This window comes from Emys orbicularis, chromosome 7 (assembly GCF_028017835.1).
Source record: "Emys orbicularis isolate rEmyOrb1 chromosome 7, rEmyOrb1.hap1, whole genome shotgun sequence".
Taxonomy (NCBI): Eukaryota; Metazoa; Chordata; order Testudines; family Emydidae; genus Emys; species Emys orbicularis.
In genome coordinates this window covers 107818224-107834129 of record NC_088689.1, presented here as the reverse complement: position 1 = coordinate 107834129, position 15906 = coordinate 107818224, and the positions used below count along the sequence as shown (strand labels likewise).

The 15906-nt window shown below is 47.2% G+C and overlaps 1 protein-coding gene across 1 annotated transcript in view; it reads right to left on the bottom strand.

Annotated features, from left to right (window-relative positions):
• Positions 1–6430: 6430 nt before the first annotated feature.
• The window catches only part of COL7A1 (collagen type VII alpha 1 chain), a 97207-nt gene continuing 87731 nt past the window's right edge, over positions 6431–15906 (bottom strand). The window contains exons 106-108 of the mRNA XM_065408257.1: positions 12430–12546; positions 6672–6851; positions 6431–6480 (exon numbers count right to left, since the gene is read on the bottom strand). Of these exons, the coding sequence (XP_065264329.1) occupies positions 6431–6480; positions 6672–6851; positions 12430–12546 (347 nt within the window). The remainder of the gene's footprint in view (positions 6481–6671; positions 6852–12429; positions 12547–15906) is intronic.

Here is a 15906-nt window from a genome sequence, read left to right as displayed (position 1 = left end):
AGATCTGCTTTGCCTGGCCAGTTACTCCTGCCACACGCACACTGGGGGTCTTTGTCTGATGCTATTAATAACCGTGTTCTGCGGCTTAGGCCTGGAAGGCTTCGGGCTGTGTTAGGGGACCACTGAACGGCCCCTGGGGCTCCCCACTCAGAGGCTGACTGGAGTGGAGTTGATGTGGTTGCAATGACGCATGTGTTGGGATACCCCTTGCTGTGCCAGCTCTCGCTCAGGCCAGGCTGGAAGTGTGCCGAGCTCAGATTTCCAGCCGCCAGAGTCACGCACTAGGCCACGCTGGGCGGAGATGGGTTATTTTTAGATATTTTCGGTTTAGCTTGTGTTTTGTTGAGTGGGGGCTGTGCCTGGCACAGGAGCAGAGTAGGGAGATGGCAGCTGCTCGAATGAGCACAGTGCTGCTCAAATGAGTTGAGGCTGCATAGGACAGGCAGGTCCTTTGGTACAGTGGGTGCTAAAGCAGCAGGATCTAACTCGGGTCCTGTGGAGTCTCCCTTTACTGGTGAACAAGTGCAAAGTGCTCTGAGCACAGGACAGGGAGCAGAGACTCCTGTGTTATACTGCCAGCTCTGATACTGCCTCCTTCTGTGGCTCTGGGCAAGCCACTTTCCCTTTCTATGCCTCGGTTTCCTCTTCTATAACAAGGGACAGCAGATACCTGTGGATGCCTCACAGTCGGGTGTTGGGGCAATTTGTTCATGTCTGTAAAGTGCTCTGAAGATTACGTCTACCATAGACTCAACCATTTGGGTACAGAGTAAGCACTGTACAGAGGCCAAGGAGTGGCTGGACTGGGGGACCTGTAGGGTAAGAGACCAGAACCTCACTCTGCTCCCATATGGGTTAAAGACTCTGCTGGAAGCACAGGGCAAGGGGTGGATTCTTCCTTGGTGTGTCCAGGAACTGCTAGGGACCCTCCTTCATCCTTTGCTCAGAAGGAGCTGAGTGCACAGTCTGCCTTCCAGCTCTCCTCCCATTCTCAGTGCTGAGCCCAACACAAAAACGTGCCTACTTGATGCCTCTCATCTCTGCAGGTAATAGAGAATCTTGTGTTGTTGCTTACAGGGTCTGTCACGGTCTGAGGGCTTCCATTGTTGGCCTTCAGTGAGGGCTGGGTTCATTTATGTACCAACAGCCTGTCCTGCTTTGCTAGCTGAAGCCATAAAGCGGACAGGAGAAGGAGAATGCAGGGAACAGAGGCCTTCCTTATTGAGTGAAATCTGCCTGCCAGCTCGGCAGAGCAGCTGAAATTAGACTGAAGGCGCTGATTCATATAAAGCATCGGACACGTTATACAGTGCCACAGTCGCAGTGACACAGTGTGTGCCGAACACATTAGCATTGTAGCTCTCATGCCCTAGCCCTCGCTGATGACTAAGTTGCTGACGTGGACAGAGTGTCACCCAAGAAGTCACATGCTTGGTCATGTGAGTGAGGCGTGCAGCACTGCTGAGTGGGGCCAGAGCACAATACTCACCTTAGCGGGCTAGTTTCTGTAATTAGCTGTCTGCACCTGTAAAGACACACCAAACGGGCAGAAATGACCACATCCACTTGACAGTTTGCTGGGTGAATTTCCGTTGGCATGGCACCCGCTCTGGATTCCTCAGCAATAAACCCCAGATGACAAGGGTCATGTCCTCACAGCCTTGGGGCCAAAGTGTGGGCACCAGGGAGGAGGTTACCAAATGCAGCCTTCTTGGAGTGGCAGGGAAAGACCCTGCTTTTGCTCAGAAGAGAAGACATTTTCTGGTGCAATACTGACTGCACCCTGGGCACCAGAAAATGAGAGGGGGTTGTTATTGTAGGGTTGCTAGATGCTAGACTGCATGTACTGGTTAGTTATTGAAGGGCAAATTGCCAAGAGTTGGATCATCTTAGTAGAGTTGCATGTGAGCACCAGGCACTCATGTTGGTTTGCTATCCTCAGGTCACTCATGAGTCATGGCTTTTTATATGACAAGGAAAAAAAACAAATGTGTTTTTCAAAGAAATAAAAACAGCAACAAAGATTAGATGGACTTTGTAAACCGACTTAAGAACAAAGATTAGGTGTATTTTGGGCCAACAAAACTTCAATGGTTACCCTTTCAAAAATAATTATTTCAGCCTTGGTGAAAGGCCTTGAAAGAAAGCAGATCCTCTCCCATTTAGTTAACTTAAAATGGGGATCTCACCAGCAAAAGGGACAATTGGCAATTGAGTCTGGTGCTGTAACTACCACTCCCTGGCCTGGGCATACTCCATTGAACTCTGAGGGATGACAGGCTAAGTCGGTCATTTCACTGCAGCTGACTGATGACAAGTGTATATTCCTGACCCAGACAGATGGCTCTCGCTACTTTTCAGCCAGTCGCAGTAGCAAGTTCAGGCTTGTGCATCAAATTGGGAACAATCCTCATACAGGTTTCACTCTCTATGGGGCTCTTTAATGGCAGCTGCGAGTCTTGGCACCAACTTGCTCCTCTCTATTACAGGCCAAGAAGCAAAAGGGCTGGATAAAGTGATGGAGAGACAGACACACATTTCTAAAGGCCCCCAAATTCCAGCAAGTGAAGAGTGAAGAAACACTGTGAGGTAGCGATGAGCAAGAGGTTCTGTAGTGGGTAGGGAGAGACACAGCATTAACAGACAGACTGGTAAGCCCAACAGAAATGAGGTATCACAAACTTTTATTTGCCAGATTTTGAGTTTTTGCACCATATGTCATGAAAGGCACTTGACAGAAAAAACAACAACAACCCAACATGACTTGAATCTAGATTCTGCAGGAGCAGTTCAACATCAGGAGTAGTAACAAGCCTTGTACAGTGTGTACCTGAGCAACTGGAGTGACACAAAGTAACACGCTCTGGATGGTGCTGCCAGCTGCCTGCTTTGCTTTCATGGCAAGCAGATCAAGCAGCTACAAAAGCAACAGAGGCTGGGATCGTAGTCACCCGTCTCTGAATCTATCCAGACAAATCTTCTAAAGTCACTGCCAGGCAGGGTGGTATTTTTGCCTCTGTCAGCTGTTGCCAGGTGACACTGAAGTGAAACTCACCACTGGATGCTGACAAACACTTCCCCCCAAAAGATGCAGGGAACATGCTGATAAGTTAAGTTTATCTTTAGTAATGATCTACAGCAAGGTCACATGGGCCCAGATGTAAGGAGGATGGTGGTTCTCAATTTCCAGGAGACCTTTATGGAAAAAGCTGAAAGATTGTTTCCATTGTCATTCTTGCACATCGCACAGTGCTGGATACCTGTGAAAGCACTGGCACTGACCCAGGCATCCCACGGGAGTGGGCAATCCATGCAGGCAGGGAGAAGGTCTGTCCTCAACCGAGTCAGATGTTTTAGTGCCCATTACTGTAACAGGGGGCTTCTCACTCACACCCATTCTTTGAAGATCTAAGCCTGACAAATTCAGAGGAGGTTGCTGAAAGCATCACAGCACAATTCCAGCTGGGCAGGTGACATGACACATCAGCAACTCTAAGATATTGCTGGTTACTTAGGACTGTGTCAGGAGCCAAGACCTCAGAATTGGGCCATTACCAGAAAACACAGTAGTAGTAGTACTAGTAGTCTTTAGTAAGGATCTGAACTGTAATCAAAATGGAGATCCACAGTAAATGCACTGAGATCACAACAGTGCTGCATACGCATGTCCTCCCAGACATAGTTCTTACTCTGTACTGTTCAGCCAGGCAGTCTTTCAATAGCAAGAGACTGCCCCACCACACGAAGCCAGGCACTTTGTACCTAGACTCGAAACACCAGTCACATTTCCCTCAACTACACCTGTTTCAAGCCACTCCACAGGAACATGACCCGATGACTACAGAAACAATCTTTTAAAGTCACACTGTGGCTCCCTAACGTCTGTTCAGCCAGTGAAATCTGTCTGTGCCTGTGTCTTAGCCCAGGGTGTTCCCTCGTTAGCGATCATTACAATAACTGCATCAGATTCCAATTACTGCAGCTTTAAATGACACCTCCCTTGCATTCAGACACACAGACACATGTTGTATACATATATACACACACAGTGCAGCAATATATAGATATCATATATACACCCACCCATTGGAATGGTTTCAGAGCTGACGGTTACACTTGTTTCCCTTTTCAGAACAGCTGTGTAAAGATGGGAGGTTTGTATTGACACTTTACAGAACTGAAAGAGAGTGCGAGCATGTCCAACCGGGGGCACAGCGTTTTGGGTGGGGAAAAGGGTGATGGTATAAAACCGGGGTTGCAAACAGTTTTTACAAAGCTTTTTAAAATGCCGTATGATGGCAGGAACTTACAATAGCATAGCACCATCCTCAGTGTTTCCCTGATTATTCTCATAACATGGTTCAGCACCACTAGGTTAAAGAAAAGCATTGTTAAAATGGGTGTGGATCAATGTGCATCATACAGACAAATCCACATGCGCGCACACACACACGTACACAAACACGCTCTGGCCTTTGTTTGGGTTTCTTCCAATACTGTCACTCTTGCTTGAGAATGTTGGTTACTGTTCAGGATTAAGGTGAAACTTCTTCAAATGAAATTGATTTTGGAGGAGGTGGGGAATGTCTCCTTTGACAGATTTGTTGCTCTTTCACAGCTGCCTATGCCTCCCCCAGTGGCATAACAAGCACAGATGTTACAGCCTTAACCCCTGTGAAGCCCCCGCCTGGAACCTGAGAGGTTAATTCAATTAGTAATTAAATAAAAATCATGATTTTCCAAATCCCAAGTCTCTACATGGTGTGAAATTTGCAAATGGTCCTGACTAGAGTTTATCTGGAATCCAAAATTAATTTTTACAACATCCTGATTTCTTTTCTTTAATCGGAGGTCTTGGATATTCCCAGGGACCTCTGTAAAATCACCTTTGCCTGGGCACAAAATTGCACCGGAGGTCCAGTCAGGTGTGAATTGAATTTCCCAGCTGTTTTATCCCAACTGAATGTTTGCAGACATCAAGCAGCACACAGTGCAGGGGAGCAGCACATGGGAGATGTAGCTAACATCCAGGATTTGGTGGAGGCCAACAGGAAAGTGCCTTTAACAAGCCCCACCCACCACCCTTAGTTACTATAAAATGGTTTGTTTGAAAAAAAGGCAGAGATGATGGCGAATGGAGCGTGCAAACAGTCTGGTCCCGCCGGAGCATGGAGGTTTGAGACACCAACCAGGTCCGGTCCTTTGGCAAATCCTGTTCTGGAGCAGAACAGGTTTCTTGGGGCTCCAGAGGGAAATGCTGTTTTGGAGCAGAACAGATTGCTTGGGGATCCAGAGGGAAATGCACGGACCATGAGAGAGAGGCTGATCTCCACTGCTAAGCAGTAAACCGTATTTTGCTATTTGCAACATGCTTGTCTGCGAGGGCTTCTGAGCATGGAGCTAAGAGAAGAGTTAGGCTGAGAATGGTGGAATTGCCTATAGAGAAGGTCCCTGGGCTCTGGCCCTTGCTGGGGCTTGAGGAGAACTGACACCTGGCCAGTCTCTTCCAAGCCGTGAGATCACATCTCTAAGATTCAAGGGCTGCCCAACTGGGTTGTGTTTCCTCCTCTCTGATACAGTCCAAATGCCTGGGATATGCCAGGAGAGGAAGGCAGCCTGTATGTTCTATTCCTTTGGCAGCCCCAAGGGTGGAATTGCCAACAGCCCAACGAGCCCCCCAAAAGACAAACAGCAAGAGAAAAGAAAGCACAGCATTACAAGCCACGAAGGAGCATTTCCAGTGCCTGGGGGATGGAAGGGGGCAGCTTCCACGCAGAAACCAAGATGATTTTACCCTTTGGAGAATTAACATCATGCAAACTTTGGCACTGAACCCAGGGGCTTTGTGCAATGCTGCCATTCACAGCTCTGCTCACTGAGCGAGTGGTTCGCCAATTCCACAGGAGCAGTTTGGCGAGGAGACATTCAAGCTGGCTAGTCCATTTCACAAGCAGGGGCCCACAGGCCTTTGAACCAGAAATAAAGCAAGTGGCAATATGAACAGGTTTGGACCGGCTAACGCATTCTGTGTGTTCTTAATCAGCATCAAATAAGTTAAAAAGCTCGAATTCAGAACTGTTGGCTTTTTAAAGAGGTTACAGATATTTTTTTCCATTTGATAAAAATTTCACCTTAATTTAAAAATAATAATAAAAAGTAAAACCAAGAGCAGCACAAACACTCATTACGAAATAGCACCAAGTCTCTGCTCCAGCAAGCTGGCATGTGGGGCAGCGCTGCAGGGAGCAGAGATGGCAACAAGGAGAGTCTCAGACCAAACGCACCATGTGTGGCTGGGACCTGGGGCAGGCCCAGGGTAGGTTCCCCTGTAGGAGCCTGTAAGAGTCTTTCACTCAGAGGGCAGGTGGGGTCTTCTCTCCCTTTGGTCAGTTCCCCCTTGGACAGGGAAACCCCACTAAAACAGGGCAGTTCACGCATTCCTCTTCGTATCTGATGTGTTGTCAGCAGCAATTTGGGCATCTGCAGAGAAAGAGGAAAGAGCGGTAAAAGCAGACGACTAGGAATCAGGACCGCTACACCCCAGCATCTAAACACACTGGTGTTACAGCCTGCCCGTTTTCACCTACATTCTGGGCTGAATCAGCACAAAGGGACATTTATTGTCCTAGATCTATTGGCAATGGAGAGGAGCAGCACTGCTGGTCCCCTACCTGAATCTGCCTGGTGCCTGCATTGGAGATCACAGTCCTCCTTGGTGTAGAAACGGTTGAGGTTCCCCCTGCAGCCGCTGTAGACGAAAGGCCGGCACTCTGCCACTTTTTGGTTATAATACCACCTGAGTGTGAATCTGCTGCAATCTCCCTCGTCCAGGGGCAAGCTGCATAGGTCAGCTGGGAGGGGAAAAAAGTGAACAGACTTGCTGGTTACGTTCCCTGGGGCTGAGAGAGAAAAGAGATCAATGCTTAAAAATCTCCTCTGACATCATACCTAGGAAATCATCATCATCAGAAGACATTAGGATGCCTCTTGCCCTTCAGAACCCAAGGCAAACCCCCAGTAAGGTACAGCTAGAGAGAAATGGAAAGGAGCCAGATGGGGTTGGCAGTTTATATGTGAATGGAAGACACAAACATTTTGCATTGGTCATACCTCTGTGGAAGGGGAAACTGAGGCATACCACCTCATTGATTTAATGGCTGAATGCCAAACTGATTCAACTCTGGAAGGCACTGATATCTGCAGCACGTTCATACCAGCTGAAAGGGAAGATGTGTTGTCTGTGCTGCAAAACCACAACATATTTTCTAACAAGCTAGGGCAGACACACTTGGCTGACTCAAAATCATTAAAGAAAGACCACAGCCACCTCCCAGCAGATCTACAGGGCTACTGGCAAGGTGCAGGAACAAATTTGTACAGAAATACAAAGCATGTTAGACCTGGGAGTAATTAAAGAGTCTGACAGCTTTTGGGCATTACCTGTGGTCTTGGTCCCTAAGAAAGATATCACTGTAAGGTTTTGTGTTGATTACAGATAACTCAATGTGTCACAGTACCAGATGCTTATCCTATGTCTAAAAGAGAGGATATGCTAGATATCTTAAGCAAAGCTAAATATCTCAGCTTTTTTGATTTGGTAGAGGTTATTGAAAGATTCCCTTAGATGAGGCTACACAGAATGATGCCGCTTTTATCACCGACCTGGCTCTCTGAGTTCACAATGTTACCGTTTGGGTTAATTAATGCAGGGGCCACCTTTCAGAGGCTGGTCAGCCAAGTGTTAAATGGTTCACAGAGGTTTGCAAGGGCCTATGTCAATGACATTGCAATGTTTGGCAACATTTGTGCTGATCACAAAAAAACACTTACAAATGGTGCTGTCAAAGCTCAAAAAGGGAGGCCTACCCATAAAAGCCTCTTAAGTGTCAAATTGGAGCAGCCAGAGTTCCTTTTTTGGGACACTGGGTAGGGAGAGGTCAAATATCCCCATAACCCTTGAAAGTTGAAAGCACAGTAAATTGGTCTATACCTCAAACCAAAAAACAGGTTCAATCTTTCATAGGTCTGGTAAACTATTACAGAAGGTTTGTGTATCTGCAATCACAGGTCTATGTAAAAAGACAAAGCCTAACGAAGTTGTATGGACAAGGCATGATAAGAGAGTTTTGATAAGCTAAAGAAAGTCTTGTCTGAAAAAGCCTCTTCTAGCTGGTCCAGATTTTGATAAAATGTTTGAACTGTGCACAGATGCATCAGACCCTGGGTTAAGGGCTATCCTGATGCAGACAGGGGAAAACAACAAGAAACACCCCATTGCTTTCTTAAGCAAGAAATTGACACACATGGAACAAAATTATTCTGTCATAAAGAAAGAATGTTATGCAATTGTGTGGACAGTCAAGCAGTTTAGGCCCTATCTTTTTAACAGGAAGTTCAGAGTTTTAAGGAATCATTATCCATTGATCTGGTTAAACAAAATTATGGCTCAAATTCCAAGCTTCTGCACTGGAGATTTATACTACAAGAACTTGATATGGAGATTGTGCAAACCAAGGGAGAAGAAAATATGGTGGCAGATGCCCTGACCAGGAAAGAGGGCCCTGACCTGCTGCCTCCAGGTCAGCCAGTGGCTAACCCTACTGCAGGTTTGTAAGGGTGGAGGTCTGATGGAATATACCCCTGCATTTACACCCTATGCACTATTGTAATAATCTTTGTATAAGGTATGCCTTGTAAAGTATCATTTCAAAACTCAATTTGCTGGTCAGTACTGTCCAGATAAAATATGTGTGGCAATACTGTATGTGAAGTTGTAAGTGTGACACTACACCCCATATTTGTCCTAGTAATATTATCATGATATGATTATGGCATAATTATGATGCATTTTGTACAAGATGGGTCATGTAAGGGGTCATTGGAAAAGTTATAATTTGCTGGATATGATTATCCTATTTGTATGCATGTATCATTTTTGTATCTGAAGTGATGAATATTGATTATGGATCTGTATTTCAAATGGGCTTACTCTGGAAAACACCCCCAGCCGGCCTTTCGGGTACAACAATGAAGAAACCTGACAGTTAATGGCTTGTCAGCAAAGACAATGGGCTGTGGCATAGCTAAGCCTTCCTGGGGATGTTTCAGCCAGCCTGTAAGTAATGGCTTCTATGACTCTGCAAGGGCATGTGACCAGACCACATTTCTCTGGACTCCATTTTGGGTTCCTGTATTTTTCCACAAACTGGGCTGGGAACTGTTTTTGGCACAAATGGTTCCTGCCATATGGAAATGCTATATAAGGCAGGGAGCGACATCATCTGTTGTTCTTCACTCCCCCACAACTCAACACCTGAGAGAAGCTCCGAAAGAAAAGGACTTGGAACGGGGGTGGGGATCCCAAGCTGCAAAGCAAGTGCAGCCTGTGCCTTGAGAATCTGCAAGCCTGCTTGTATCATCAGCCAGGCTGAGAAATTGTTAATTCAAATCCTATCCTTCCCATATGTTAAGCGTAGTTTGTGTTTTTTTTAAATTTACTAGATCATCTGCTTTGATCTGTTTGCTATCACTTAAAATCTATCTTTTTGTAGGTAATAATCTTGTTTTATATTTGAACCTAAACCAGGGTGCCTTTAAGTGTCTGGGGAAAATCTCAGCTTAGTTACCACAAGTGTGCATATTCCTCTCCATACGGAGGGAGAGGCGAACTGAGTAATAAATTCATACTGGTCGGGATTTTGATCCGGGCAGGATGGTACAGCTCCTTGGTTCTAGGCTGGGAGTAATCTTGGCTATTGTTGGTTCATGCAATGGCTGGTCAAAGCCTGCATGTAACTGCAGCTTGGCGTGTCCCTGCCTGTGTAAATGCTGGTGGAAGTGTAAACCGGGAGTGGTCTAGAGCTTGTCAAGTGTGAGAGGGAGCCCAGGCTGGTCAGTCAGAGGGCTCAGTGGTACCCCAGTTCCAGGTGGCACTCCAGGGGGAACCCATCACAATAAGGTTCCCCTGTATCACGTTAAGAGTGCATGTTCAAGACCCATGTAGCACCAAACTGGTCTGTTTGGAACAAAGAAGTGTATGTTTGCCTTAATTTGCATTTAAGCAGTAAACAGAGTCATCGAGCAGGAAGGGAAAACAAAGAAAGCTCAAACATGCAGGAAAAACAGCAGGGAACATCCTGTCACACAGACTCTGTCTCCTACTTCTCAGCTGGAAAATGTTTTTCAAGAGAAGAACAAACTATAAAAAGAAGGGGAAAACACCCCAGGACACCCCCACTCTTTCTCTCTCCCTCCGTCTGTCTCAAGCATTGCACCTAAGATGACAAAGAAAAACAGCTGTTGGACTCTGGGGGTGGGGCATGTTAACATTGCTGGAAGCATGTGGTGAGAAATTTTGCTTGAATTTAATATAGTTTGTTAAGTTAGGCACTAGTAGGCGTTTTATCTTTATTTCTCTGGTAACCGTTTCTGACTTTTATGACTCATTACTTGTACTCACTTAAAATCTATCCCTTTGTAGTTTATAATCTTGATTTACTGTTTTATCTAATCCAGTGTGTTTAAATTGAAGTGTCTGGGTAACTCTATTTAAGATAATAAGCCGATATATTATTCCCTTAAAGGAATAACGGACTTAAAATATTTGTACAGTCCAGGAGAGGGCTGGGCAGTACAGGACATACATTTATGGGGGGAAATCCAGGACTGAGGGCAAGTTGGGGTCACTCTGCAGTAGAACCAAAGCTGGTGAGAGCCAGGATGTAACGGGCAAGGTGTGGCTTGCATGCTGTTTGGCTGTTTGTGAGCAGCCCAGGTGGGAGCTACTTCAGCAAGGCATTGTAAGGCACACAAGGGTGACAAAGGCCCCCACTGGTCTGAATTGTATCCCTGTATGTCACAATACCGTCTCACCCAAACCTGAAGGTCAGTACCTGGATCCTATGCTGGCACTATGGCAGCACTTTAGATAGCGTTGTCAGTCCTGAACCCTGATACTAAGATTTGCATCTGCTGGATAAACCATCAGCTCTTGAAGGCCTATGTGATCCATCCATATGCTTCAAACCTTGTACTGGATTGGTGGCTGAAGCATTGTCATTAGGAGTTGGTAAAGTCAATGTGCGTGACTGCTTCCTGCAGTGAGGCTGCCTGGCATGTGAGGTGGGAACAGGATACGGAGCCTTTCACCTCTCACTCACTGTGCCCAGCCTGGCCCAGTGGAAGTTGTTACCATCTGAAGGTTGTTTGGCGGCCTATGTGAAACAAGTGGGTGGGTCTCTGTCCAGTTCTTAGTGGACAAGCACCCACAAAACAGAATCACAGCACAGCTGGCAAACATTTCCCTACTTGATCTCACTTGTGACCGAGAAGCCAACGGCTCGTTGGGCTATGGAGTCTGAACTCCTTCTCAGGCACAACAAAAGTGGCCTCTCCAGGAAAAAAGGCGGGATCCTCCTGTTATATATGCTTGGTGATAGTATTTTATGTGAAACCTCAGCTTACGTAGCCTGCATTTAAAATTCAAAAATCATGTGCATTGTAATTGCTATTTAGTAAAATCAACTCTTGTAATACAGCAACAAGGTGGACACCTCCAGTATCAATGGGGCAGAAAGTAACTCCTTGTAACCTTAAAGAGGTAGAAAGGAAGCTTTTATGCCCTGCTTTGAGAAATGTAAGAAATATGATTTAAGAGCTAGTTGCCTAGATTCTTGTAGATGAGCCCAGAACTTAGCCATAATGTTGGCACGGACAGTAGATGCCACATCCAATGGGAAGCATGATGACTTTGAAATTGCCATTTATGGTGACCTCACTGAATGGTGTTGGATAATCAGGAGAGAAAAGACTTCTCTCTAAAGTCTGAAGCTGCTGATTTTCTATAAGGCTATTTGGGTGTGGAAATTTGGAACCAGTGGTCCTTGGAGGTATTTCACAAGGGTTCCAAGACATTGCTGGCCTTCCCTGTCTCATAAAAAGTAGATCCCAACAGAAAGCTCCAGCAAAAAGGAGGACCACAAGGTTGCCACCAGGAGAGGAGATAGCATAGCAATGATGTACAATAGTTAAGTTCTGAAGGATTTTCAAGCAACTCTGCTACTTTCGTGTTGCCATTTCTCCCCATGCAAGTTGGGACCCCATTTTTGTGACTTCCGATCTTGAGTTGAAAGGGCAGGTGACCTGTGCATGGTGTGGCCAGGGAGAGGGCTTTGTTACAGTTCAGGGGAGCCAGCATCTTCCACCTTTCAATCCTGATACTTGTGGGTAGGGGGACCAGAGAGCAAGTGTGAAAAATCGGGACGGGGGTGGTGGTGGGGGTAATAGGAGCCTATATAAGAAAAAGACCCAAAAATCTGGACTGTCCCTATAAAACCAAGGCTGCTGATTTTTCTCGCTCCCCTCCACCCCCGAGAGTCTCACGGCAGGTCTCATTTTCCTCAGAGCTGTCGGAAGGTTAAGGAAACTCACCATCGCTCAGCATGGTGCTCTCTGTCCCATCAGCTTCCAGGCCCTCTTCGTAGTACTCCATTGCGTAGACATGCTCATACTCAGGGTCATTTGTGTTCACAACACGCACCTCGTGCCCTGGAAAATAACACCGGCCATATGAGAAGCGCCACGGGACAGGGAAGTGCAGGGTGGGAAGGGCAGGTGGATGGGGTCACTGGGCTTGTTGGGCGAGCCATGTGGGAATTCATCCCTCATCTTTCCTAGGATGACGACAATTGGCCTTCAGCTTTGATTCTGGGAGCGGCTGCTGAAAATGGCAGATTCAATAACAGGCTTGGTCAACATGCCACTGAATTGCCCGGCTGGTGCATTGGCTTGTTTGCACAAAGGTAGCCGGGGGGAGATGAGTTGGCTGCACTGCCCAGTGACTAACTGTACCACAGGGGTCACTTGCCTGAAGGTGCAGTGTCACAGCACAGGGAACTGTGTGGCTAAAGCTACACTAGAAAATGTTGTGCTCATTTTACTGGAATGGTCACTATGGCTGGAAAACGGATACAAAATGTTCTAGAGCAGACAAGGGGTGTGTGGGGGCAGGGCACAGGAGAAGCAAAGAGGTTGTCACCAAAAATGCTAACAATTAAATAAATGGGGAATGAACACACTCCCTGGAGCCTTATCTCTGCAAATCTCTCTGTGCCCTACCTCAATGGGACAACAGAGAAGCTGGAAAAGGAGCTAGAGCAGGGGTGGCCAACCTGAGCCTGAGAAGGAGCCAGAATTTACCAATGTACATTGCCAAAGAGCCACAGTAATACATCAGCAGCCCCCGCTCAGCTCCCCCACACGCTCCCAGTGCCTCCCGCCCACCGGCAGCCCCGCCAATCAGTGCCTCCCCCTCCCTCCCCACACCTCCCGATCAGCTGTTTCGTGGCGTGCAGGAGGCTCGGAGGGGGAGAAGCGAGGGCATGGCAGGCTCAGGGAAAGGGGTGGAGTGGGGGCAGGACCTGTGGCAGAGCAGTGAGCACCCCCTGGCACATTGGAAAGTTGGCACCTGTAGCTCCAGCCCCAGAGTCGGTGCCTATACAAGGAGCCTCATATTAACGTCTGAAGAGACGCATGTGGCTCCGGAGTCACAGGTTGGCCACCCCTGAGCTAGAGGGAGGATTTGTGCCACCTTCACTTACTACTGGATGCAATTCAGGTTTAGATGTTTACCCACCAACCTATGCTGCTTTACAGTTCACTTTCAACCAGCTGTGCTGTAGCATCCGGCCAATCAATCCTTCCAGTCATTCTACACATTTGCCTTCACATTCCCATCATTCTTCAGACATACCCTCTTCCCATACGTTTTACCCCCTCAACCTATGAACCCATCCATTCATCTACTCTCCATCCATAGTCACTCATCCATGCCCCGATCGTCCCGGACATTCACACATCCATTACATCACATACCCTTCCATAAACCATGCGACCATCCTGCAGTATCTATCCAACCCATACACTTACTCCTCTACTCAGTCACTGTTTATCTTTCCATGAACCTACCCACTCATCCTGAGCACCTCGTGCACTCCAGCTGTTCAATAAACAACACTCCTTTCATTCTGCACATCACTCTCACTCGCCTGTCCTTCTGATCAGTTGATCCAAAGGTGGTTGGGGGTTGAAGACATAGCAAAGACATCATTGCGAGAACGCAGATGCCTTTCATTAAGTCATAATACAATGGCCCATACCTAGGTGCATCTTAGCATTAAGGTAGTAACAAATAGCTAGAACTCTACTTTTAAATGGCCTGCAGCTGCCTTAGGTTCTCTGAGTTACTGTTACAGAAGGCGGGTATTGCAATCACTTGGTACCTGCAAGTGAAGGACACTGTAATGGCAAAGCTTCCATGCAGGACTCACAAAGACAGCACCGGAGAATGAGTATTATGACAGGGCACAAAGAGACAAGACTCACCCTCCTCTTCTTCAGCGTGTGACAACTTAAGCACAGGGACTAGATGAGCATTAACAGATGGGAATGGTTGGGTGGATGGATAGTTGGGGAGAAGACCTAAGAGAGGCAAGGACACAGCACAGACATCAAACAGGACGTGAAAATGACTGACATGGCTCCCCTCCCCCCGACAAGCCACAGGCCAATGCTCAAGAGCAGCATCAGCACTGTCCACTTCTAGGGCTGCTAACAGCCAGTCAGACATGGTGCAAAACTAGCATTGCGTTGGAGACCTATGGGAGGAAATAGCCATTACGAAGAGAAGCACCATAGACTGGCAGGTCTGGACCACCTCTTGCAGCCCGCCATTGGACACTGCACAACAGCACTTTGTCTGCATCAGCCCTGGCTTGTGGCATAATCATTGCAGTTGTATCCTCCTGCCTCTGATGGGACAGGACCTCCTGGGACATGAGCTATACAGAAAAATTCACCCTACCTACTCCACTGCAAGGAGATGGCAATATAGATGCTGGAAATACCAGCAGAAAGAGACCTGAAGGCAGGGTGCTTGCACAAAGGGAGATATATTCTCTTCAGATTCCCTTCATCCTAATCCACCCCATCCCCTCAGTAGAACTGGGCTTCCCGGGGCTGGCAGACATGCTCTTGAACACAGTCCTTGGTGGGTTAGAGTTTGAACGATATACAAAAACAACGAGGCAGCTGCTAGTCAAACACCAATGGAGGACAAGACAAGACACAGACGAGCACAGCACAGGTCTTCCCAGATATGAGGCAGGCTCACTCACAGCTCTGGATGAGGCATGTGGTCACAGATTCTACACACAAATAGGCAGGTACTACAGGAATGCTGAGAAGCCCCTGAATACTGTGCCCTGTACGAATGACGCCTCTGATACTAAACTCAGCCTTTTCCCAGCTTGGTACAGCCTGCTGGGTCTGGCTGGAAACAGTGTGGAATTATCTACTAGAAGATAATCTCTCTCACACTCTCTCGCCATTCAAGGATGGAGTCTGCTTGGCTCTGCTCTGGGCGGGTTTGGCATGGGTGGTTTAGAAAGATGCTCTGCTTTCTCGATCACCTGTTCTGCCGTGATCCTGATTTCCTCTGGTATTTCTTCTTCCTCTCCTGGAAGATTTATGTCTGTTCCTTGCATGTGTCCCCCATCCTCCTTTGAGAACAATCAGGCAAATAATTCATTTCATGTTTGCCCAAACATTACCTACCTCTGCGTCATAGCTCCTCCTTGCCAGGCTTATGCTGCTGGCTGCCCCGCTGGCCTCCTCTTCCCTACAATCTTCAGCTGTTCTTTGACCATTTCTGGGAACCTGCTATGAAACTCTCCTTCCTTCTTCCCCTTTGCTTTCCTCACCAGCCCTCTCTTTCCTTCCCTTCCTCCACTCACCTCTCTCTTCCTCCCCTGATCCATACCAGGCTTAGCCCTTGTGCAGGAACGGATCTCACCCTGGATGAGTCTGTCAATGTCCTTGTGCCATCTTATTCTCCTTACTCTAGTGTAT